The 25111-nt window shown below is 34.9% G+C and overlaps 2 protein-coding genes across 2 annotated transcripts; both read right to left on the reverse strand.

Moving 5' to 3' along the window:
* Nucleotides 1-119: 119 nt before the first annotated feature.
* On the reverse strand, nt 120-5505 carry LOC109051082 (transmembrane protein 98-like). The gene is made up of 7 exons (XM_019068626.2): nt 5319-5505; nt 3195-3398; nt 2914-3045; nt 2775-2808; nt 2035-2150; nt 1899-1958; nt 120-1820 (listed from the first exon to the last, which is right to left on the reverse strand). Exons 2-7 carry the CDS (start codon nt 3323-3325, stop codon nt 1631-1633), a joined length of 663 nt encoding a protein of 220 aa, XP_018924171.1. The 5' UTR covers nt 3326-3398; nt 5319-5505; the 3' UTR covers nt 120-1630.
* Nucleotides 5506-7328: 1823 nt separating this feature from the next.
* On the reverse strand, nt 7329-11417 carry LOC122136784. Its single transcript, XM_042721380.1, has 6 exons — nt 11281-11417; nt 10563-10868; nt 10066-10234; nt 9945-10005; nt 8279-8338; nt 7329-8202 (listed from the first exon to the last, which is right to left on the reverse strand). Exons 1-6 carry the CDS (start codon nt 11336-11338, stop codon nt 8098-8100), a joined length of 759 nt encoding a protein of 252 aa, XP_042577314.1. The 5' UTR covers nt 11339-11417; the 3' UTR covers nt 7329-8097.
* Between the last annotated feature and the right edge of the window lie 13694 nt (nt 11418-25111).

Genomic DNA, 25111 nt, shown 5'->3' on the forward strand with positions numbered 1-25111 from the left:
CTCTCCCTGTCTGCCTCCTCTCTCTACACAAAGCAGCACGTGTGAGAGGTCTGATCGTTTTACTGAACTTACAGATGAATTTAGTAATGTTTATTTTAAAATAAAAATATCATGACATCTTTTCACCGTGAAACTTTTATTCACCTTTAAAAATCTCAAATTCATAAACAGTACAAGAATCAAAGAACAAATAGAGGAACAAACAAGGAATGTCAGTAACAAGATTGCTCCAAGAGGAAACAAAAAGAGGAAACACTCATAATCAACAACGCTGCAATATATTCTTAGCATTGATACAGAGTCCTGGATGTGTGTGTGTGTGTGGCTGCTGAAAGTGTGAAGTGTGGAGGGGGGTTGAGGGAAGGAATTAGTGTGGATTTAGACTTCATGTGACTCTGGTGAAAAATTACAGGCCATGTCTAGATAGGAGATGGACAAAAGAATGCGAGTGAGATTTACTTGCTGCAAACTGTTCACAACCAGCTAGTTAACCATTTTTAAAAGTTTAGGGTTAGTACGATTTTTATTTAAGAAGTCAATGTTTATTCGGGATGCATTAACTGGATTAAAAGTGACAGTAAAAATACATTTATAATGTTACAAAAGATTTCTATTTCAAATAAATACTGTTGAACTTTTCAGTCAATAAGGAATCTTTAAAAAGTTGCATTTTAAATGGTTATTTAAACCCTTAAATAAATTGTAACATTTCACATAATTACTGCTTTTACAGTGGTTTTGATCAAATAAATGCAGCCTTGGTGAGCACAGGAGACTTTGTTAAAAAATTAAAAAAAATATAACTGACCCCAAACCTTTGAACATTAGCGTACACATCATGAGAGTGAAAAAATAAGAGAAAAATACTAATATGAAAGTGCTTTATCAACGTAACATGATTGTACGATAGTGACATATCAATCTGGGACTTCACTAAATACAAACTGATCTGTAAAGAAGACTGAACTGGAAAAAAGGAAATAGCTCATAACTTCTGCATCTTAATTTTTTGTGTATTTTTAGGGAGAGAAATAAAAGCAAAAAGTTCTTAAAATTTAATATTAATCTTAACGCTAATAATTAAAATGTCAATAATGTATGAAAAATTGTATTTTATTAAAACAATACACTATGTAGAGTCTCAAATATAAGAGACAAGGAAGAAAATACAGACCTTGTTTGGTTTATACACTATTTAGCTAATCTTTTTGGCTTTAGTATCTACATATAAATCCATCATGAGGAAATATCAGACAATATGATCACAGATTAACTATTGAACTGTTTAGCTAACACACTTAGCAATACCAATTAGAATTTTTGGACTTGGTTTATACATTCTTCTTTTTGATTGTCTCAGACATTTTTGGCACTAGCATCTACATATAAATCCATCATGGGGAAATATCAGACAGTATGTACAGCGATTAAACTTGAATGTAACAGAGATAAAAATGAGATACAGCGAAAGAGTGAGTTTGAAAGTACGGCTAAGCTAAGATGCCTTTCTCTGTCATATCATGGATGTGCTGAGGTATTGTCCACTAAATATCATATTCTTTACAGGTGCATTCATGCACATGTTCTTGAATAATGTGTGTACTGTACATACAGTAAATCTGGGGGTGACTCAGATTGACTGCTCTCTCTCTGGCAAACCTCTCTCTGGTTCAGATGCTAAAGCCGCCTCTCTCAACACGACCATGTGATCCTCGGCCGCATGCAGTGATTGGTCGATCCAGTCCAGGCTGCCAGACATGTGACAGGCATTTCGTGTCACCAGTACCAAGTGACTGACCGACAATAGTAATGCTGTGGCCCTGGTCCAAAAAACAAGTTGTTAAAGTCAATGCACTTCCTTGCGGAAACGTAAACATGCTGCCAGCATAAGAAGTTACCTGGCATCCAGAAGAATGGGGTCCAGTGGAGGGTACATAGATCGAACCACATCATCCACCCTGTGACAGCACAAAGCAGCTCAGTGTCAGCACCCACACTCTCAGATGTGTCATATCAACTTCTCAAACTGTTTACCGTGGGCTGATGCGTTTGGCCACGGTGATGATGTCACTGAGGCTGGCAGGTGCTTTGACCTTTGCTCCAGAGCCCATTGTCATCGCAACAAGCTTTTCAGTGAGAGTGTGGCATATCTGTACAGAACCAGGAAAATCATTTCATTAAACCAAAGCAAAAATGCTGTGTGCTGTTATACTTAAAGGACTGTTCAAGTTTTTGTAGTCAGTAAGAGTAAGAAAAAAGATTAAAACTTTGATTCAGCAATGATGCATAAAATTGATTAAAAGTGAGAGTAAAGACAACTATAATGTTTCAAAAAAAAATATTTTAAAGAATTCTGTTCTTTTGAATTTTTTCTGTTTATCAAAGAATCCTGAAAAAAAAAATTATTGAGCAGTAAATCAGCATATTAGAATGATTTCTGAATGATCATGTGACACTGAAGACTGGAGTAATGATGCTGAAAATTCAGCTTTGCATCCCAGGAATAAATTACATTTGAAAATATATTCAAATAGAAAACCGATATTGTGAATTACAATAATTTCACAGTATTATTATTATTTTTTACTAAATATGTTTGATTAAATAAATGCAGCCTTAGTGAGCATAAGATATTTCTTTCAAAAACATTACAATAAACCTTACTGATCCTAAATTTTTGAACAGTAGTGTAATTATTATGCATGTCTCTAAATTATATTATATTATATTATGTAATTGGTCTTAAAAAGCTAAATTTGTGCACAAAAGTCTACCTTCAGAATCGCAATGCAGTGAGACACAAGACCACTGAGGGAAAGAAAAAGAGATCAGATATCAATAAAGTGTCAAAACTAAAATATTATTATAATAAAATACTGTGGTTGTGAGGATGAATGAGGTGAGAAGGCATACGAGGCATCTTCGATCCAGTCTTCGTTCTCCAGCATGGCCTCAATGTGTGGATTGGTGATGACAACATCATCCAGCTCCAGCTCTGACGGTTCACTCTGAGTCTCCATCGCTCCGATCAGATCCACTGTAGGTCTGAAAAAGCAGGAGGTACAGAAAGCGATTAAAAAACGAATTTCCATTATTACCATGGCTTGGAATGAAATGTTGGAATGCAAACTGGTGATCCCTGTTTAATCCTCAGTGTGGGAATGAGGTCATGACTTATACACTCAAGTACATACTTGGAATCAAACTGGTGCAGGAAGTCTGGAGGGTGGCAGTAACGATGACGGCACACAACAACCAGCGCCACAAATGATGCCAAGAAGATGGTGGCGAGTACACCTATGGCCACGATCACCACCGTCTCCATGGTTACAGATGAAGAATGATGAGGAGGATTGTCAGAAAGCTGTTTGACCGGAGTTTGCAAAAGCTAGATGATTCTGAGAAAATAAAGATTTGCAAATGCTAGATGATTCTGAGAAAATAAATATGGTGACCGTGATTTTACTAAGTACAGCATGTTCCTGGATCAGCATCCTTGTTGATCCTGGAACGACATTCCAATTAACTAATCAGAATTGAGGGATAACTTTTCAGGAAATATCTGTTTTAGGCTTATGATGGGGGTCAGGTGCTTCTACACCCTTGTTAATCATTTCACACTGATTTTAGGAATGAATTATGGGTAGGGTTAGGTTTGGGGATAGGGATTGGGTTAAGTCTATATTCTTGGACAGTAATGTTGATCTAGGATCAACAAAAGATGTTGATCCAGGAACATATCTATCATCTAGCTTATTAATAATATATTTAAGTGAAACACTATTTTCTGTCACTTGTATTTTTCCATTTTGTCTAATTACACCAAGGCAATTTAAGGCTTGTACTAGTTAATAAAGGCTTAGATTAATGTTTTCCCAAAATAGCAAAGTAAAAGGAGCATAATTACATTTCAGTATTATTGTGACATTTTGAGTAAATAATGACTTGTTGAAAAAACTTCCTCCAATTTGCTCTCCTTATGCTTCACTAAATACAGAGATAACAGCTTGATTTATATCTTGATCATTCGCCTTTTATCTAGACTATTTTTTATGTAAAGTTTCATTCAGACTGTCCTTTCATCCTTTCTTTCCAGGGACTCTTTGATGCTTATAGCAGTCTAAGAGCCAAAATGTTGTTTTTATGAGTATAAAAAATTACAAAAATGAATGTAGGAGTGTTTTGTGTACCTGTGTATGTAATTGTGTGTTTGTAAGGGTAACGCCCATCAGACCTTTGATCAGTCAGTCATTAACTGCTCACAGTATATGTGACACCATTTGTTTGCTATGTTTCTCTCTCATTATTGCTGTACTGTACGTGTATGGTGTGTTTGCGTTGCCCTTCAATTCAAAACCAGAGGACTGAATATTTCAGTGTGAGCATGAAAAGCCTTGAGTAACAGGAAGTTATAGCTTTGATTTCCACCACAGTCTTTAATATAAAGTTAACAACTACATCAGTGAACACATTATTTTTTATTAATCCCAACAATATTTTGTCTGTTTAGTGATTGAATGCTTATTGAACATACACAGCTGTTACAACATTTGAGAAGTTGTATTTCGATGAGATGATTATGTGAAATTGTGTTTTGGAATGCTGTAATTCCCTAATCGGATTAATTTGAACTCCCCTACATGGTCGTATCATACTGTGCACTCCTCATAGACACTAATCCAAAATTTTCCCTGGGTCATTCCATTTTATTACACAACTTTGCACCAAATTTGCACCAAATTAGAAAAGCAGGTGAAATAGAAGCATTTTGTAATCTCAGAACTGTGGACCCCAATGTGATTTATTCTGAATTATATGTTAAAGATTTATTTTTAAAAGCTGAAGTTTTAAAGGTAAAGTGTTACTAAAGCACTGCTGAGACACAGAATGGTGTGAAATGTAATTCTCAGTTATTGGTCTAAACACATTACTATCCTTTATTTTACTCAGAAAGTCTAAAGTATTTGATGTTTATGGCGTATTGGATGCAGCAACACATGAATAAAGACTTCGGGACTTTATTCACAGTGTAATACTGGAGCTACACTGAAACAAAGAAAGCACTATTCCAAATCAATCAGTGGGGTCTTAAAGACCGAACAGGTTTAGCTCAATTTTCATTTCATTAAATTCAAACAAAAGAAAACGGTCAGCCTGTTTATATGAATCTTCTGTCACTGTTTGAAAAGACTTGACTCACCTTATTTTTGATGCAACACCAATCGTTTTTTTGATTCATGATCACTTAAAGTAGGCTATGCATATCATTGGTTAATTAAAACATCACTGGCAATTATAGTTGTAGTTTACGATCTTACCTATACATCCTTTCCATTGTATAGCGTTTGTCCCACGAAACAAAGCGCGTTTAGGGTGGACAGGCGGAGACGGCACGGATATCTCCAGCGCGGGAGCGCGCCGTGAACTTCGCTCCTGCCAGACGCGCGCTCTCACCTCCACAGACGTCAGCGATCAGCGATCATCTTCTAGCCTCCAGGAGTCCTTCACCAGCCTTGTGTTGTGAAGCCCGTGCGGTTTATTCGATATTGCGCAGCGCAGCGGTTTGGCAAGTTCGCGAGAAGGTTTTTAACCCAAGAGTGTGTGATTAAGTGACAGCGAAGGAATTAACTTCACATAACTTTTATTTAAAATGCACATTCTCGTTCTTTGGTCTGTAAAAGTAGGCTACATATTAAATGCACAACAGAAGCTGTGCTTTTAAACAAGTTCTTTAACGAACAAGGTCCAGGTAAGCTGAACAGGCAGAGGAGTGTCTTTTCACACGTATATTTACGAAAGACCAATCTATATTTATATCTTTAGAAAGCCCTAGGAGATATACACTCTTTCCAACCATAAACATTGAAGTTAGCACCTCAACATAGGTTCTAAATTTTACTTCGTCCACTCATCAGCAAGCTGCATATTTACATGATAACCTAAAGACATTAGGCATTGTACTGTAATGTAGGTTCTAAATTTTACTTCGTCCACTCATCAGCAAGCTGCATATTTACAATGTCATCATGAGTCAAAATTCATTTGTAATTTACTTGTATTTCTTCTGCATATATTTTACCACTCCACCCAAAACTTGTTCTACATCTTGCATTTTGTTCCCAACAATTCTGTAAGACCATTTTTGTAGATGTTCATCTTTATGCTCCTGGAGGTTAGCCCAGTAATTGACCATTAATTGTTTCCTTCTGACTTCTGGCATCTCTCCTACTAAGACTTGTGAAGCTGGAGTGGGTGTAGTCTTTACTGCTCCACAACACTGTCTCATCGCTTGAGCTTGAATTTTACAACTCTCTGACTCTCTAACCATAAGGCCACGACCATTAGGCCACAACTTCCTAATTTCGTGAGGGGGTTTGGTGTCACAGCATCTTTGTTTCCAGGCGGAACGTTAAAGAACGTGAAGAAAACGTATATATGTTATGCTGTAGAATTCAACCAATCCGATGACGACTTCGACACTCCTGAAGTGTTTCCACTTATTTGAATAAAATACCTACAAGGCGCTCAAACATCTCCATTTACAGTCATGGCCAAAAGTATTGGCAGTGACACAAATTTTGTGTTTTGCAAAATTTGCTGCTTAAGCTGTTGTGGTGTTTATTCACATTGTTTTTACAAGTATTGGCAGTGACATAATCTAGAAACAATGTGAATGAACACCACAGCTTAAGCAGCAAATTTTGCAAAACACAAAATTTGTGTCACTGCCAATACGTTGGCCACGACTGTATTTATCACAATTAATTTACTACTTATGTTAATGCTTATCAGTATTTATGCTATGTTATATTATAGTAAAGTTTTGCATTTTCAGAATTTTTTTGGGCACCAACAGAGCCTGGGCCGGCCCTGGCTGAAACACCGAAGTTTTGATCAATGCATGCACAATTCAATTCTCATGAAGCCAATAATTTTCTTTGGTTATGTGTTCTTAATTATCCTAATTAGCAATAATTAGGGGGAAGTTGTGGCCAAGAGAGTTTGACTCCTAACCCTAAGGTTGTGGGTTCAAGTCTCGGGCCTGCAATACCACGACTGAGGTGCCCTTGAGCAAGGCACTGAACCCCCAACTGCTCCCCGGGTGCCACGGCATAAATGGCTGCACTGCTCCGGGTGTGTGTGTGTGTTCACTGCTGTGTGTGTGCACTTTGGATGGGTTAAATGCAGAGCACAAATTCTGAGTATGGGTCACCATACTTGGCTGTATGTTACGTCACTAAACAGATTTTTTTTTTTTTTTTTTAATTAGTTTTTTTTTTAATAACCATGGCAAAATGGCAGCTGGTTCTCTGCACAAAATACAAAACTTTTCTTAAAAATTTGAATGAATATTATGTAGCCTAACAAGCGCATAAATCGCTGTTAATCATTCCAGTTCATCGTGATCTCACAAAGTTCCATTACAATCAAATAATCTCTTATTTACATCGTCTTTGAATGATGTTTTATTAAGGTACGCGAGAAGCACGATCAGATAACCAGCCAATCAGCTCATCTAGTCTATCAACTTAATTAGCATGATATGTATATATATTCACAGCCAACTCACTGAGTTGGCTCCGTCCCACGACAGTTTTTCAGCATCCCTCCTCCAACCCAACATCTCACTTTTAAACTATTCTCATCCTATACTAGGGGGATTTCTCTGGGTTCAGGCTATATTCCGAGTTCAGAGCCCTCCTTCAAGATCGCATGACAAATATGCTTACTATTTGCTAAATCTTATAGTGCGAACTAGTGAATCGTTATTATGAGAAGAAATCACAAGCGTTCTTTGAGCGTTTTCACTGTGTGAGATAATGTCGTGAGAGCGTTAGAACAGTGTCTACTGCGCAGGTCCCATGCTGAATGAATGAGAGTTAACAGCCCTGACTGGGCAACCACACAGCACATCCATCCCATTACAGTAGCCTATATGAGTAACTTATCCCTCAAACTCATCTGCATAAAACATTTGGTAAAATTTAACATTAAAGACAAAGTTCTAAATGTTTACAAAAAGAATATTAAGAAGAAGAATAGGAAAAACCTGCAGATTTGTTGCATAATTGGCCCCTAAAACTGTATATTTTGACTTCATTTGATGCTGGCGTACTCAGAGTGCTCTGCCATGACAATTTGTTTGTGAGCTGGTTTGGTGTCAGTCTTAATATGGACAACAGAAGAATATGTCACCTCATCCTAGAGATACAGGAAAAGACATATTTAGTTAAAAATACCTGCATGTACGTATGCATTTATGCACACAGACACTGACCACATTTTCATCCGGGTTTAAGTTTTCTCCTTGAGTTAGACTTTCAGGATTTACTTCACCCTAAAGAAAGAGATGTCATGTTCAGAACACACTTATACATGCTGCTTTTTATTTCATTCAGCTTGTAAACACACACACTGGAAGTGTACTGTATCAACGTATTAAAGTGTTTCAGTGTATTTGTGCTTACCCTTACGGAAAGAAAATACACTTTATTATATATGAACGGCCAATATATTAAAGAATTTTCAGTATATTGGTAATTATATAGAATAATACATTCTGGTAATATATTACAATATACTGAATAATACATCAGGAATTGCCACTTTCCATATATTGTGGAATATATGTCAACATACTGTATATGGTGCTCATATAGTCACATTTATATGGGAATATATATTAGCAATATATGAACACAATTCAAGGTAAATATTTATTTTAATATATTTTCATATATGTAATTATATATTTGCAAATATATAAATATTGGCTACACATATAATTTAACATATATGCAGTATAATGTCACGCATATATGTGAACATGTATGCAAAATATATGTATCCAAATATGAGCAATTTATTGTCAGTTATGTGTGAATATATATATATATATATATATATATATATATATATATATATATATATATACATACACACACACACACACACACACACACACACACACACACATAAATATAGATAGGAGGGAAAACAAAACAAAGGCCAAATTAGAGAAAATTTGTATTAGAGTATTAGAGAAAACATTTATCTCATAATGATATTTCCCTCATTTTGAATTCTTATTCTCCAATGAACGGTTAGATTTTTGTGATTTATTTTATTTCTTTTAATAATAGATCAAAAGGATTAACAATACAGATTTATTTCCACAGCTATCTTTTATCATATTTACCAAGGGTACCAACAATTCTGACCACGTGTGTATATTAACATTTATATGGGAACATGTATGTTACATATATATGTAACCAAATCTGACAAATATATTTTGTAATATATATCCATATATGTATGTATATATCCCGTAATGTATGACTATATGTGTGTGCATATATTAATATAGATTGTAAATATAATATTGTTAATATCTACTAAATGTATGGGATATATATATATATATATATATATATATATATATATATATATATATATATATATATATATATATATATATATATATATATAGAATTGCTACATGTACTGTGTTAAGCTAACTGAGACTTATCACAGCACAAACATATTATTGCTCTTTTGTTTGTTTGATTGCTATTTTCCTCATTTAAGTCGCTTTGGATAAAAATGTCTGCTGCATGATTAAATGTGGACATTAATTTGCCTGAATCTGTATAGAATTGCAGACCTTTGTAGGCATATTGGGAATGTATTTTTGAGACATTTCATTTTGTATGTAAACCCATGTGTTAATAAAAAGGAATGAGTGTTTCAATAAAGCAATGTAGTTGGCTACTATATTGTTTCTGTCTTATTGCTAAATATATATTTTATATGTATCAGTATATGGCTATACATGGTTCATGCACATATTGCAGAATGTTGAAAAATATAACAACTAGAGTCCCATATATCACATTATATCTTACAATATATTAACATATATTTTTGTTTCGTAAGGGTACCTGTTTCTCATTTTCAGTACACAGCACTAGTCCATCATTTGTTGTCTTTTGGACATCTCTTCTTCCGAAAGCAAAACATCTCATTGAAAATGATGTGAAATATTAATTTGAGCTGTTTAACTTTATCGTAAAAACAAGGGTTTGAGAGGTCATTCTCATTCCAGCGTGTAGCATTATATTACCATCACATGTACTGTATTTGTGTGTTTGTGTACCTCTGCATTTCCAGTAGATCAATGCCAGTACAGCCAGTAACAAAACTATTGGAAGCGCTGCCAGCAGAATTAAGACTGTGGAAAAACAGAATATAGACACTTTAAGAACAGAGACAAAAACATTCATAATAAAAATACGAAATCACCTCTAAAGCTAAATAGGCTGCTACTTACATTGTTTTTAAGAACAGAGACAAAAACATTCATAATAAATTTGTTTTATAGGTTCATTTGTTGTATGTATTGTGTGAATTTGTGGTTCTAAAATTATATAAACAATAAATATTTTCTTAGAACTTCATCTTCTTCAAACAGTTAATTTTTTTTTTCAAAAACAATGTAAATAATGAATATGTTCAGACACAACTCAACAAGTATTTCAGGCAAAATGTGTTTTATTTACCTTGAATTATTAAGTTAATGTCTGTATAAGTTTGTGAAGCCTTACACCTATAGAACCCTTCATCCTTCTTTCTGAGGTCAGAAATGAGCAGAGACAGATTCGCTGGAGAACTGTCATTAAACAGCTTCAGTCTGTTCTTGTATTTGTCATCTTGAAATACTTCAGGCCACGGGTTTCCTTTAAGGCAGAGCCAGCTGAAAGTCTTGACTGTAGACTGAGGGTGAGTACAGGAGCAGGGCAGCAGGACTGATCCACCTGTGTAACCTGTTACTTCTTTATGCTCTCCGTAACCTGAAACATGACATCCTGCAGACAGAGAGAGTTTCTTTTAGAACGGATCAATGTGAGTGTTAGAGATTATCATAAACATCAGAAAGAAGTAACAGCAGAGAAGATTTCTTCACTGAATAATAATTCAACATGCGTAAAAGTAATACAATTTCATACGTTTTTTTCAAAAAAAGTCATATGTTCATAATCATATAACCTTTAGTTCATATTATCTTTAATAATGGAGCACAGGACTCAGCTTGAGTTTTATGTTATGGTCAGGTTGCTGGAGACTGTATAGCTTTATGAAACTTCAGTTTAAATGGTAAACAAAGATCACAATACTCAACTGAATCATTCAGCACTGCCACAGAATCACAGAGATTGATGATTGATTAAATCACTCTGAATTCATTCAGAATAAAATTATTAATAAATCTGGACTTACCATCAGTAAAATGAAGCATAGAGAGGAAAAGACAGAAACAGAAAGAAGGAAACCTCATGACTCATTCTCTGAACTCACTGATACACACACTTCACTTGATCAGCAAGTGTGAGTCTTTATTCTGCGCTGCTTTGTTTTCTTTTAAGTCTTCAGGAACTTCTTGCAATTTCCTTCTTTTAAACAGTTGTCTTTTACTTCCTCAATGTCTGATGCTATGAACCATATGTTATAATGCTGTCTATATATCAGGGTTTCTCATGTCACTACTGCAGCTAATGGTTTACTGCATAGAGCAAGCAAGTAGATCATGATATGTAGTCTGCATTGCATGATACAATATTAGATGAACAAATCCTTTACATAGTTGACATCACCTCTAAAGCTAAATAGGCTGCTACTTACATTGTTTTTCAAAGACGATGTTTATTTAATGAATTTGTGCTGGTACGTGATTGTGATATGTGTGTATGTGTGGTTGAGGTGTCCAATGTCATGTGGAAAAAGTTCCCACAAAGACAAGGATTTTGCATACTGCCATTTTTTGGTCCCCATGAGAAAAACAACTTTTATGTGGTAAAGGTTTATTATTTTTTTTTTATTTTGCATACTGCCATTTTTTGGTCCCCATGAGAAAAATAGGTGTAGGGCTAGTGCAAGGAGATAACATCATTATGTCTATAGATTGTCCCCCCAAAATAATGTGTGTGTGTGTGTGTGTGTGTGTGTGTGTTTTTTTTTTTTGTAGAGAGAGAGAGAGAGGGAACATGTACAGAAAATGCTGTTTAATGATGCAACATACAAAGGTCTATTTTATTAAGTAGCATATATATGACATGATCTCTAGCCATAATGTATTTTTTTATTGTAATAAAATGGTAAACTCCTGGAAGAAAGACATATATTTGTTAAATCAATATAATTACATGATACCAAGATAAAAATGCCTTCAGGAAACTTGCCTTAGAGATTATGAAGAAAATGCTACTAATCTTTTACTCATAGAAGCACTTCTTTTGGTCTGGCTTTATACATTTTCTTCACATGATAATTGCAGTCCAATCAACTAGCAAAAAGGCAACTTTTTGAAAATTAGCTAAACACAAACAAACAAGTATACACACATCTTATAATTAAAGAAGGTATAAACAAGATACATTGAGTTAAAACAAAGGCCATAAAATAGGTTAACTAAGTCAGAACAGAAAGTATTGGAAGTTTCAAATAAAATGCAGATAATGATTTTGAGTCATATTTATTGCTGTTAGACTTCACGTGGTCTGCTGAGTCTCTGTGTGCTGGTGTGTCTGCTGTTTGAACATGTCAACTCATCCTAGAAAGAGAGAATGAGAGCTACACATTTCTACGGTTATATGCTGTCCAGAAAGAGCAGTGTCTGCAGGGTCAAATGTCACATCAAGCACAATAAAGCATTCAAAAACACACACTTAACAACATATTAATTTATCTGATTGTGTTCTCTGATTAATTCTAATTAAGATATCATCTTTTAACTAAAAACTTTACATTACACACTACTTACATTAATGTGAGATTTGTGGCTGTTTTCTCCTTATGCCTCCTGTGTGTTGAGTGGTTGTACCTTTTTCTCTGTTTTTGCAGGTTTATGGTTTGATAAACAGATTGACTGAAAGTAAAGTTCCTCTGTTCAGAGTTAAACAATTGTCAGTCAATATATAGCACAATAGCACACACTGTAAATAAAGCTACATGTCATTCTTCAAACATTTTTTAAATGAACGGTAAAATCAAACATAATAACTGATGTTCTAAATAACAAGAGCAGCAAAAATGACCTTGAACACGGAGTCTGATGTTGCCGTGTTGTTGAGACGAGACAGAGCAGGGATATTCTCCCTGGTCCTCTGTGGTCAAATTTGATATCTGTGGAGAGAGATTTCCTGGAGAGGTGTCATTTAACAGTTTGACTCGACCTGTGTGTCTCTCACTCTGTTCATGTGGGTAAATTTCTTCAGAGTTTTTGTTTAGTGGAGTAAATGTCCATGTAAGTTGTTCAGGTTTAGCCTGTAGTTGAGTGCATATTTGATTCAGTTACCACAGTAAATAATTTTGACATGTCCCACAGTTTTTAAAAGCAACATAAAATTCTGTACAGTTATACTCTTACAGTGATAATGGGTGAAAATTGATTGTACGTGGATTTTTTAACAACACCTTCTCCATCTATGATTTTTATTGTCAGTGGATGAGGAAACATTGTTTATTTTCATTGAAAAATGTAAGAATGTTTAGTCATTTTCCCAGTATATTAGGAATTTATATCATAAAAAAAATTTGCAGACAGCAGATTTCATGTGTTAAGGGCTGTTAACCACACGGGGGCAGTAGCTCTTTAAAGATAGTAATTATGACCACGGTCAAAAATGATACAAAAACAAACTAAAGATAATTGTTAATTGTAAGTAAATTTCGTTGTTGGTATTAATATCCCCAAAATATGATAAATCTATGGGAAAGTATGCATAGTACCAGATAAACAAATAACCCTGAGATAATTACATTTTACTGCTAATTCATAAAATCAGTGATATGACGTCTTTATTGTTTAGAATAGTAACGTGAAAGTGGGTCAATGATGAAAGAAGAGGCAAAATAATAACAACTGTCACTGTCTAAAGTCTTTGACATTCAGAAAGCACAAATATAAGAAGCAAGATGAATGCTCTGAGTGACTGCTACATGGAGTTTTATCATCGGTTGAGAAGCTTCCCACAGAGCTCATGGGGTTCTTCTCAGCTGGATTGCTGTTGCACAAAGCCCTTCTTGGATTTTACAGGGTTTTGGTGAAAAGTCAACCATAATGTGTCACTTATCACATTAACAATGGGGTGCTTGAGCACACTTCCTTTTTGAGACCGTTACTTTGTCCTGAATTTCATTTCAGATCCCATTCCAATGAACATCATAGTCATTTGATCATATCATATCTGACAGATTCTTACTGTGGCAAGAAAACAGCTGTCATTTTAACACCAGTATCAAAGCAATTTAAGATCATTTGTCTTCCCTTACGAAAAAGAAGTTTATTCAAGTGTGCTATTAGTATACTTCTTTTAAACTAAAAAATAAGAAAGTATGCTTTTAGTTTACTTTTTATGTACTTCTCAGAAATGGGCTTTATGTACTCCTCAGAAGTATACTTAATATGACATTTAAGTATACTTGACTTATGCTTACAAAAAGTCTAAATATATTTGAGCTATACTTGTGCTCCTAGAATCCGTGTTTTCATTGTTATACGGTAGAGGGTGCTAGTATTCATCTTCTGTACAGAATTTCCAAAAACGCAAGTGAAGAAGAAAAAGAAACAACAGATACTAACACATGCAATCTAACACGATCATCTGACATGAAACGGCATCAAAACTGTAACGTTATGGAATAAAATGTCGACCGGTGAAGAGGTAATAATTACTGTCAAGCTTTGGGGTGTTGATCGACTCCATCTACGTTTTGATTATCATTCTGAATCCAATTCATAGTCTTTTTTCAGATTTTTGCTCAAAATGTTATTTCTTTATTTTTTTATGAAACTTACACACATTAAAGTGTTTAAAAAAAGACTGCATGAAGCTAGAATAAAATGTTTTTGTTTACATACAGATACTCTGTTCGTTCTTTGTATGTTTTGTATGTTCAGATATTCATATAACAAAATATATACAAATTAAAATCTAAATAGGGACACAGTAGTATACTCATAGTATGATGTAAACTTCACTTAAAGAAAACTTATGAGTATACTTGCAGTATAAAACTACTAAACTAGTAGTTTACTGAGACTATATTTCAAAGTGTACAAAGTATTTAATTAGTAAACTATCAGTATACCTATAAGTTCACTTTTAGTAAAATTGCAGTACAAACTACAAAAATAGAGGTTAACTAGTTTGCTACTGTTATACTTCAAGTTTACTTTTATATACTAGAAAGTGGGCCAATTTAGTCCCAAGAAGTATTGAAACAGTACACTTACAAGTATACTACCAGAACACTGATATTTGTATACTTGCTACATAAAGTATACTTAAAAATATACTTGAACTTTATTTAAGTATACTTAATAAAATGAACTTGAAGTATACTACTTTTTGGTAAGGGTTTGCTTAAGAGTGACATAAATGATACAATGGAAGTTTATTTTCTTTATTTAAAATATTTTAAAGAATCTAGGCCCAGCATTTTCATAAATTGCAGCATGTAGTATATGATAGAGAAATAGAGAGAGTGAAAGACACAAAGTGGGTGAAAGAAAGCACCAGAGACACAAGGCTAAAAAACATTACTCTCAAAGAGCCTTATGCTTTGTTCTCTCACCATCAGTACATTCATTTGTCTCATTATCATCCATTTTCATAATAGTTGGCTAGGCTTAAAAGGTGCCTTAGGTGTTAAGTAGTCATTTATGGCCACTTCGTTGATATTAGATGTTAAAAAAGACTCACAATCACTTTGTTTACCAGTGATCAGATTTCCTGAGGTCTGTTTTTCTGGTATTTTCAGGACGTGTGTCTGGAGAGAAGCTGAATGTTTGTGTGGAGTGATTGACAGTTCTGGTTAAAGATTTCAGAGCAGGGTGAGCGTGTCATTTGTGAGTACAGAGCCAAGGTATGTTGTGATTTCTGATTACTCACCTCTTGCTGCAAGGAAACGCACACACACATACACCTGCCTTCATGATGGTGAGCAGCGAATGTCTTTTTTCCTCTAATGTTTTCTCTTGCTTGCACAATTTTATTACAAAGACAAATGCAGACTTATAAGCCATTTTAAAGATGCATTATGAGAGAGAGTGGGATGTTATGGTTAAAGTCTGCTTCTTTAATGCCTCTCTTCTCTCTCTGTCTATCGGTCTCTGTTTTCTGTGCTGAGTCATTAGGGCTTTCTTTACTGATGGATGTTTACAGACAGCCCTCTTTTTCTTGTGCCATGCAAAACAAAAGAGAATGCAATCTATGCATATATGCCATATAAACAATACATTAATTTTGTGCACTGTTTAACTATGTATTGATCATTTCTGGCCCTATAATATGTAAGCACTATAGCCTTGGACACTGAAGCTGCACTTTAAAATGAATGAATTTATTTATATTAGATCAAAATAAGTGACAACTGATAAATGATGTAAATGTTTGCACTGATCTTTGTTCTGGTATTCTTATGCTTAATCGTGCAGGTCTACATAGATTTATTGAATTAAGGAGACATTAAAAGTCAAGTCCCTCTCATTCCCTGATTACATTGTTTCTAATGTCTGCTCCTTTAAGTGTCTCGGATAGGGCTCACCTCCAACTAAGCTGTCTGGACTAATTGATATCACACTTTTCTGGACTTTTTAACAAAGGTCAGGAGCACATGAGTTCAGGCTCAGGAAATGTCATGAATAAAAATATATCTCAATATACCAAATTAATTACTATGAAAAAATAAATAAATAAAATTGAATTTAAAAAATGGTTATGGTTATAATGTGACACTTAAAATGGAAGTAAATGAGAACAATCCAGCACCGTTTTAACAATACAGCCACAAGACTTAAACAATACACATGCTAAAATTATTTTTGTGTGATAAAATCACTTTTCTGTGTAAAGTTAATATCTGATTTCACAGCTTCATTGGAACATATTACAAGAAAATAAAAAATAAAAAATGAGAACAACTTCACAGCTCAGATAATGCACAATTAGTTTTAACAGAAGAATTAGTGTAAATGATCTATATTAAGTTTATATTTGATTGTCTATATGAAGTTTCACATTTCTGCTTTTAAATCATCCCAAAATTGGCCTCATTTTCTTCCAATGCTGGCCCCAATGCTGTAGTTTAATCTTAAATTAACTGTATGTTTTTTTTTTTTCCATTGAAATGTGAGTTTTTAAAATCATTTTGATGGTTCACTAAAATTATTCTTTTCAGCCTGTATTTGGCTTAAAAGCAAGAGTGTTTTATAATGAATGCTGATTATGCGGTGGTCAGAGATTTAGCGATTCTGAATGGATCCGTATAGTAGTAAAGGCAGGCCATTTAGTGGTCTTTGGCGTCTCCCCTTGGTCCTGTTTGGTATCACAGCTTGACTTGTGCTAATTTGCATTGACAACTTTTATTTAATTATTGATTGATTGATTGTGGGACAATACATACATTGTGAATTACTATAAAGTATTTATTTAATATAAATAAATAATTAAATAAACAAATACACTTGGGCACATTTTTTTCCACTTCAAGCACTGCACACTCCCCACAAACGTCTGTTCTGGGAGTACGTTTGGTGAGCAGGGAAATTCCACATTTTTTTCCCCGAAACTTTCTGAAATTGAAAGACGTTGACATTTCAAACCGTTCTTTTTTAATTAAACCAGGGAGGTATAGGCTATATATTGCTTTGTTTTGCTAAATGCTAGGGGCACAGTTAACCGGTTAAACCTTGACTTCTTGCATCACAGAAACAGGAATTGTATGACATCGATGTCAGCTGGACCTGTTATCCCTGTAATCTCCCGCAAAGAGCTTCTGATTGGACATGACGAGAGCATCATTGCTCCTTCATGCGCTCCTCTGTTTTTTCACAGTGAAGTTGTTTGTGTCTGTATGTGTATGTTTGTGTGTACATCACATTTTGTGAGCTTCAGAATCTTAATTGAGTGCCAGGCTCATATTTAATCAGACACATGCACTGTCACTATAAGCAGCACTGCCTGCTGGGTAGCATGTGGCAAACATAGTGGGTGAACATCATCAAATGCTGATAGATTAATAAAAAAACATCAATAATATCAAAAGAACTGCTGTTACTTTTTTGCAGTTCCACCAGGAAGCACATCCACCTGCATTTCACATCTGGTTTTACATGTTCACACCTTAAAAATGATGATTGGCCAGTTTATAAGTTAAGTATGCAGATTAACCATATGCTGTTTTTAAAATGCTTGAAAAAGGTCTTTGCCAGTTAGTAGATTTGCAAACGGTGACAGGGTCCAAAACATATTTTTCTGTTTTAGCTGCAGGATAGCAGGTTTGACAGAACTAATTTAGTTCCCTTGAAGCAAAGCTTGCAAATATAAAACTTAAAGGTTGCTGGTTTTAAATGTCAAAGGGCAATGATGGTTGTGAATTGTTAAAAAAGGGCAACCGTTCCTTTAAACTCAAATGCTGAGGACTGCCGTTGTCCCTGTGTGTTGTAATGGAGAAAGATCTTTCATACGGGTGCTAATGAGGTAGAATGTAATGTAATAATGTAGTGATCACAGGTTTTATTTTACATTACACACACACACACACACACACACACACACACACACACACATACACACACACACACACACACACACACACACACACACACACACACACACACACACACATTTGATATTATATATGTCAAAGTCTATTCACAGGCTCTTTGCTTTAATGGAAAGTCACGTTAGATTTCCGTAAGGTGTTAAATGACCTTTTGGATGAGACTCCTCTGGGTCTGTCTGACCATACCAGCCAGTCTACTGCATTTCTGACTATGTAAGTGCAGATTTACAATGTGCATGACTTGTACACACATAGATAGTAATGTAAAAAACAGTAGGGGTCATTTGCTAACTAAAAAAACAAAACAAAATCTATCTTTTTTTATATGCATTTTATATGCACAAACACACACATGCACACGCACACACACACACACGCACACACACACACACGCACACACACACACACACAAACTGACAGAGCCGGTATTTGGGATTACACTTTGGACATGCTGATCCCTTTGATGTGGTAACAGAGTGCCTGCATGTTAAAATATGAAGAGATGAGCGGAGGAGAAGAATAGGGGGATTGTGTGAACAAGTGATTGTCTGCATCAGAGGCTTAATCTGAACAAAACTGAGCATAATAAAGAAACAGCATGGAGTTTCCTGGTTTCCCACATGCTAATGAATAGTAATGACTCTTTCTGTCAATAGGCCCTATTTTAACAATCTTAGCGCATGGTTTATAGCGCATGGCGCAGGCGCACTCAGGGCGTGTCCAAATCCACTTTTGCTAATTTAACGATGGGAAAACGGTCGGCATGCCCGGTGTACACCTGGCACATTTTCTAAACAGGTTGTTCCTATTCTTTTAATGAGTAAAGGGTGTTTTTTGGGCGTAACATGCAGTAAACCAATCAGAGTCTCATCTCCCATCCCCTTTAAAAGCCAGTTGCGCTCGCGCCAGGGTGGGTTCGCTATTTACATGGCAGAATGTTATTTTCCATTTTTTAAAAAGGGTGCTGCTGCGCGTTTCCGTGTGTCTAATAAGCAAAGTGTACGTGCACCCGCCATATAGGCGCATATTACTAACGCGCTCTTTCAATAACAAGGAAAAATATTGCGCCAGACTTTAGACCAGGTTTGAGTTGGTCTATGGGTAGTCTATTTTCAGGTCCTCAAAATAGCAACGTGCCAGCAATGTGCCTGAACACAGCTCTTTTTTAGACCAGAACGTCCATGGGCACACAAATGGACGCAAATACATTTGCATTAAAACAATGAGGCGCAGGACGGGAAAATGAGAATTGCGTCGGGCTGAAACTAGCAAAAACACTTGTGTTGTGCCTTGTGCAGCATTGCACCAGATGTATGATAGAGCCCAATATCCACAATTATACAACTCACTTAAAGCAAATTAATAAACAGCTAAATCGCACACATGCAATTATGAAAAAAATCCAACAAGTATTTTTTTTTCCTTCTGAACATACAGCCAAGTATGGTGACCCATACTCAGAATTCGTGCTCTGCATTTAACCCATCCAAAGTGCACACACACAGCAGTGAACACACACACACCCGGAGCAGTGGGCAGCCATTTATGCTGCGGCGCCCGGGGAGCAGTTGGGGGTTGGTGTCTTGCTCAAGGGCACCTCAGTCATGGTATTGCCGGCCCGAGACTCGAACCCACAACCTTAGGGTTAGGAGTCAAACTGAATCAAATGCAGTCATTGGTGATGAATGTCTTGCCAGCTAAATTCACATATAACTGTACCAGTTTTTATTTTTAGAAAGTTTAGAAGTTAAGAAGCTAAAGTTCAGCTGAATGTTAAGAAGTTAATGCATTTGAATGTGGGACAGACAATAGCCTCTTAAGATTTCTGCACTCTATTCCAATTTTTCTGAAACCATTCAGTGGCTTTGTGTGACAAACAGACTGAAAATTTAATGTTAAGAAATTGATTGGATTTCATTAGTTTTTCTTATCAGCAGTGATGAATGTGCATTTAAATTGTTTTGAAATCTTTTGATTTGGATCTCTGTTTTTGTTAATTAGTTTACTGACTGTCTAAAATGATTCTATAAGTGCTTGGTTCTCAAGTTCAGCTCACTGTTTCAATGATCTAGTTGTAGAGGTTCACAGCTCACTGAAGGGGATAGTTATCAGAGAATAGCAATAAACTTAAATTTCAGTCTGTTCTGCACACAAATATATCATATGACTTCAGAAGACTTTAAATTTTGTGTTGTTTTATGAAGCTTGATGAATTGCACGGAAAAGAGCAACCAGTACAGCCCTCAGAAGTTCTCCCTTTGTAATGACTTTGTAATGAATCCCTTTGAACTTAAAAGCCAAAACCAGCTGATTCTTAGTGTTAATGAGCTTCAAAACAAACAGCCTGTCCTCACATCATCTCTCCCCTTAAAGTATACTGCTCAAATAAGCAAAGTACCATTGCATTTGCATTAGTCAAATCACAAATTTCCATTACTCAAATTTTGCTCTTTGTTGTTGTTGTGTGTGTGTGTGTGTTTTGGGAGACTGACTTAACTGAAATAAGTACAGCCTCCCTTAGATTTTAAATGCAATTGCCATAAAAAGTATCTTTGATAATTAAGTTGCAGAGTTATTATTGGTAAAAAGTGTTGTTACACTTAAAATAAGGTTCAATTTGTTAACATTTCATGAACTAACAAAACAACATTTTTTTTTACAGCATTTATAAATCTAGATTAATATTAATTTATACTTTTCTAATGTTCATTTTGAATTCATGTCCATTCATAATACATTAGCTCATCTTATTACATGGGGCCATCACTGTCATCCAAGGCAACACTATATTGGTCAGTTCATCTGAAATAATTTACATAATTTATACATATTGAAATATTAACAGTGTATCAGTGAATGTATAGAATTAAACATTAGCCAATATTAAAAAAATATATATATATGAAATTAGCCATTATACCCATTTACAAGGCTGCATTTATTTGATCAAATATACTAAAAACAGCAATACTGTAAAATAGTAATACAATTTAAAATAAATGTTAAAATGTAGTTTATTCCTGTGATGCAAAGCTGAATTTTCAGTATCATTACTCCAGTTTTCAGTGTCACATGATCCATCAAAAATCAGTCTAATATGAACATTTGCTGTTTTTTCAGTATTATTTGATGAATATAAAAGAATAAAAACAACAGCATTTATTTGAAATAGAAATCTTTTGTAACATTATAAATGTTTTACTGTCACTTTTAATCAATTTAGTGCATTACTGCTTAATAAAAATATACATTTCTTAAAAAAATCTTACTGACCAAAAAGTGTTTGTCTAAAATGCCAGAAACACCCAAATGTCAGAAACACCCATTCACAATTCTACACTTGGTTAACTTAATCAAGTCCACGTCTCTCAGGTCATTTTCTTTAAACTAAAACTTCTGTCCTCATCTACTCACACTCATGTCATGGGAAAAAAGTTATGAGTTCACAAATTGGACCTAGGTCATTTTAAAGAAAAAAACATACCATAAGACCAACACATCATAGTGATATCATTATAGTAAACTAAATTAAAAAGTAATCAAAAGTTGTTCAAATGTATTTATGCATTAGTTGGTCATGTCTTGTCAGTGGGGGCAGTGTGAGTCAAGACTGTCACTGGTGTCTCCACAAAAATATAAATAAATGCACAAATGTGCAACTGTGTTGAACTTTTCTCCCTGATATCATACACTTTCTCCAATACTTTTACTTCTTCACTGGCCCAGCAGGTTGCTTAGGAACCCTATCAGATTAATGTCCTGCCTTATCGAGTCACCCTCCCAATTTCCTGTAGTCGTGTCCCTCCCTCTGGCTTATGGTCCCCTGGAGCCAGAAATGGTGTGAAGACGAAGGAAAGAAGGAGCGGAGGGGATGAGGGCAAGAGTATAAGAAAGAGGCGTGAAGCCAATGTGACAGATGGAAAAATGAAGAAAAAAAGCATAAAATGAGAGGAGAGGGACAGAGAGATGGTTGTAATATTTATGTAACGCTGTTTTTCTAATTCGGTATCTTTATTTTAAGCTAAAATCAGTGAGTTATTATCTTTTATATCCATTACTTAGGATGTTTTGTTGCAAATAAAAGAAAAAAGTATAGCAAGGGATGTATCATGGCATGAAGATTACGGTTTATTGACAGTGATAAATTGGTAAGACACAGAATTTGGATTGATTGAACACATCTCTTGAGGCATGGGGTCATAATGTCACTTTGATGATTGACAGGGTCATGATGCAAGCACTCGAAGCCAAATCACAGGATGGCCTCCTTGCTTAAAGGGATATGATGGCCCCATTTGTTCACAGACGTCTTTTAGTCTGAGAAGACCACGGCACCTAAATGTTGGACTTATAGGAAGAGACATTTCCCATTGACTCAGTTCTGACATCCAGTCAGAAGATGGTGATTCATATATGTTCCTGAAATACTCCTGAGGATCGTTCTTGATCACTGGACTGGACAAGATCATGTGCTTTACTTCAGTTTTTATTTTCACTCCTCTTCAAGACTACAAGGTAGTCACTGAATGCAGCGGCATCTGAATCAGACTCATTTCATGGCATAACGTCATATTAGTTTTACATATTATGCCAAATGTGCCATATCAGAGTGAGAGTTTCTTTTGATATTCATTTGTTTGTTTTTGACTCACATTAATGCTGGGAATTATGGAAACAAATGAAGTGTAAATTTGGAGAAAATAGCTTTTGTGCTGTGATATCTATCTATCTATCTATCTATCTATCTATCTATCTATCTATCTGTTTTTATTTCTTGTATTTTATATATATTTTTTTATTAACACTTTTTTATTATTCATTATTATTATTCAATTTAATAATAGTATACCAATTTTGCAAGATAAAAGCAAGTTTTATGTTAGCATTTGTATTTTATTTTATATTATTATATATATTAGTATTTTGTTTTGTTATATTATATTGTATTTGTTTTGGTAATTGTATTTTGTTATGTGTAGTTTAATTTTATTTAATTTGTTTGGTATACTGGACAGCATGTTTCCATTACAGATTTATATATTTAAAAAATTTACATTTAATATTGGCAATATTTTATAATGACAAATACTGTATATAAGTTTTTTCTTTCCAGATAAGTTAAAAAAGTCCATACTTATCCATAGCTTACATATATTTAATATTCTATATATATATTTTTATATAATATATTATTATGTAAATTCTGCAGGTTGAAAATATAGCATTTATACAAAGTTATTTTTGAGGTACTGAGAGGTCTGTCTCAGTGATTTGCACACTCACACACAGTGGGATGTTGCCTAGACTAGAGCACAGGCTGCATGGCAAGGCTATTTGATTTATTTTCAGATATAACCCCCCCCCATATTTTCACTCACAATCACAAACACACATGCACACAAGTCATGCAATGGAGAAGGCATGGCATATGTACAGGTATAGGTAAAGGTGTAAATCTGAGCTTTACTCACTTACACATGCACACGCAACCACATAGAAACAGCAAATAGAGATTATGTAATCCAATTTCACATGTCAGCAGTTTCTTCAAGCATGAAGGTCTCCCTCTGTCTCTATCTATCTTCCCTGTCACGATAGGCTGTCCTGGGCTGCGCTGATGAAGATCTATTACACAACAGAGAATCACAACATGGCTTCTCCATTAGTAAGATACTGATTCCCTGATTACAGTACTAGGCAACATGAAAACCTTGACCCATCCGTACCCCACCAGAATGATTAAACATTAACCATTAATCTCCTCTTAAAAACAACTAATTACTTTTCTTATGTGCTGCATTGGTTCAATGCTAATCACATCAGAGGTGAGCGTGTGCATCTACAGGGTTGGATTACAGTAAAGTTCCTCTCTGCTGCACGGTCGCAGTCATTTAATAAGCGTGTAGAGAGAGTTGTACATTGTCAGTCGGCTTCATTAAATCAGTCCACACTGCCCTTGCATTCACAAGCAGCTGTTACTTCTGGGGAGCCGTTAATTGTGTGTGCATGTGTTTGGCATTAATAAAAACCAAGGAAGTCTGTATATTTACTCGTGTTGTTCCAAACTTTGATTTTGTCATTCTCCATGAATACAGAAGGAGAAAATTCACATTTCTTTTTACCACAGAACAACAGCTCAAAGGAAACAACATTCATTCATACATCTACGTTAAGTCTTCTGAAGCCATATGTATTTTGTGGCATGGACAGATTACAATTTAATAGGTTTAATAGCAGATAAAATTCTACATAAAATTATTTAAGTTATAATTATGTTACCAAGTAATGTGTTTATTATGGGCAAAATAGTATAAAATGCAGCTCACCAATTGTGCAGTACACTGAATGTTTTTTTGTCCACTTCAAATTATTGCATAAGAAAATAAACTGCATATTTGCATATTTAAATGTTTTAATAACATTTTATAATGTTTTATACAGCAGTTCTTTCTGGTCCTCGAATCAGTGTGGACGGTGGGCGCCC

Source organism: Cyprinus carpio, chromosome B3 (genome assembly GCF_018340385.1).
Source record: "Cyprinus carpio isolate SPL01 chromosome B3, ASM1834038v1, whole genome shotgun sequence".
Taxonomy (NCBI): Eukaryota; Metazoa; Chordata; class Actinopteri; order Cypriniformes; family Cyprinidae; genus Cyprinus; species Cyprinus carpio.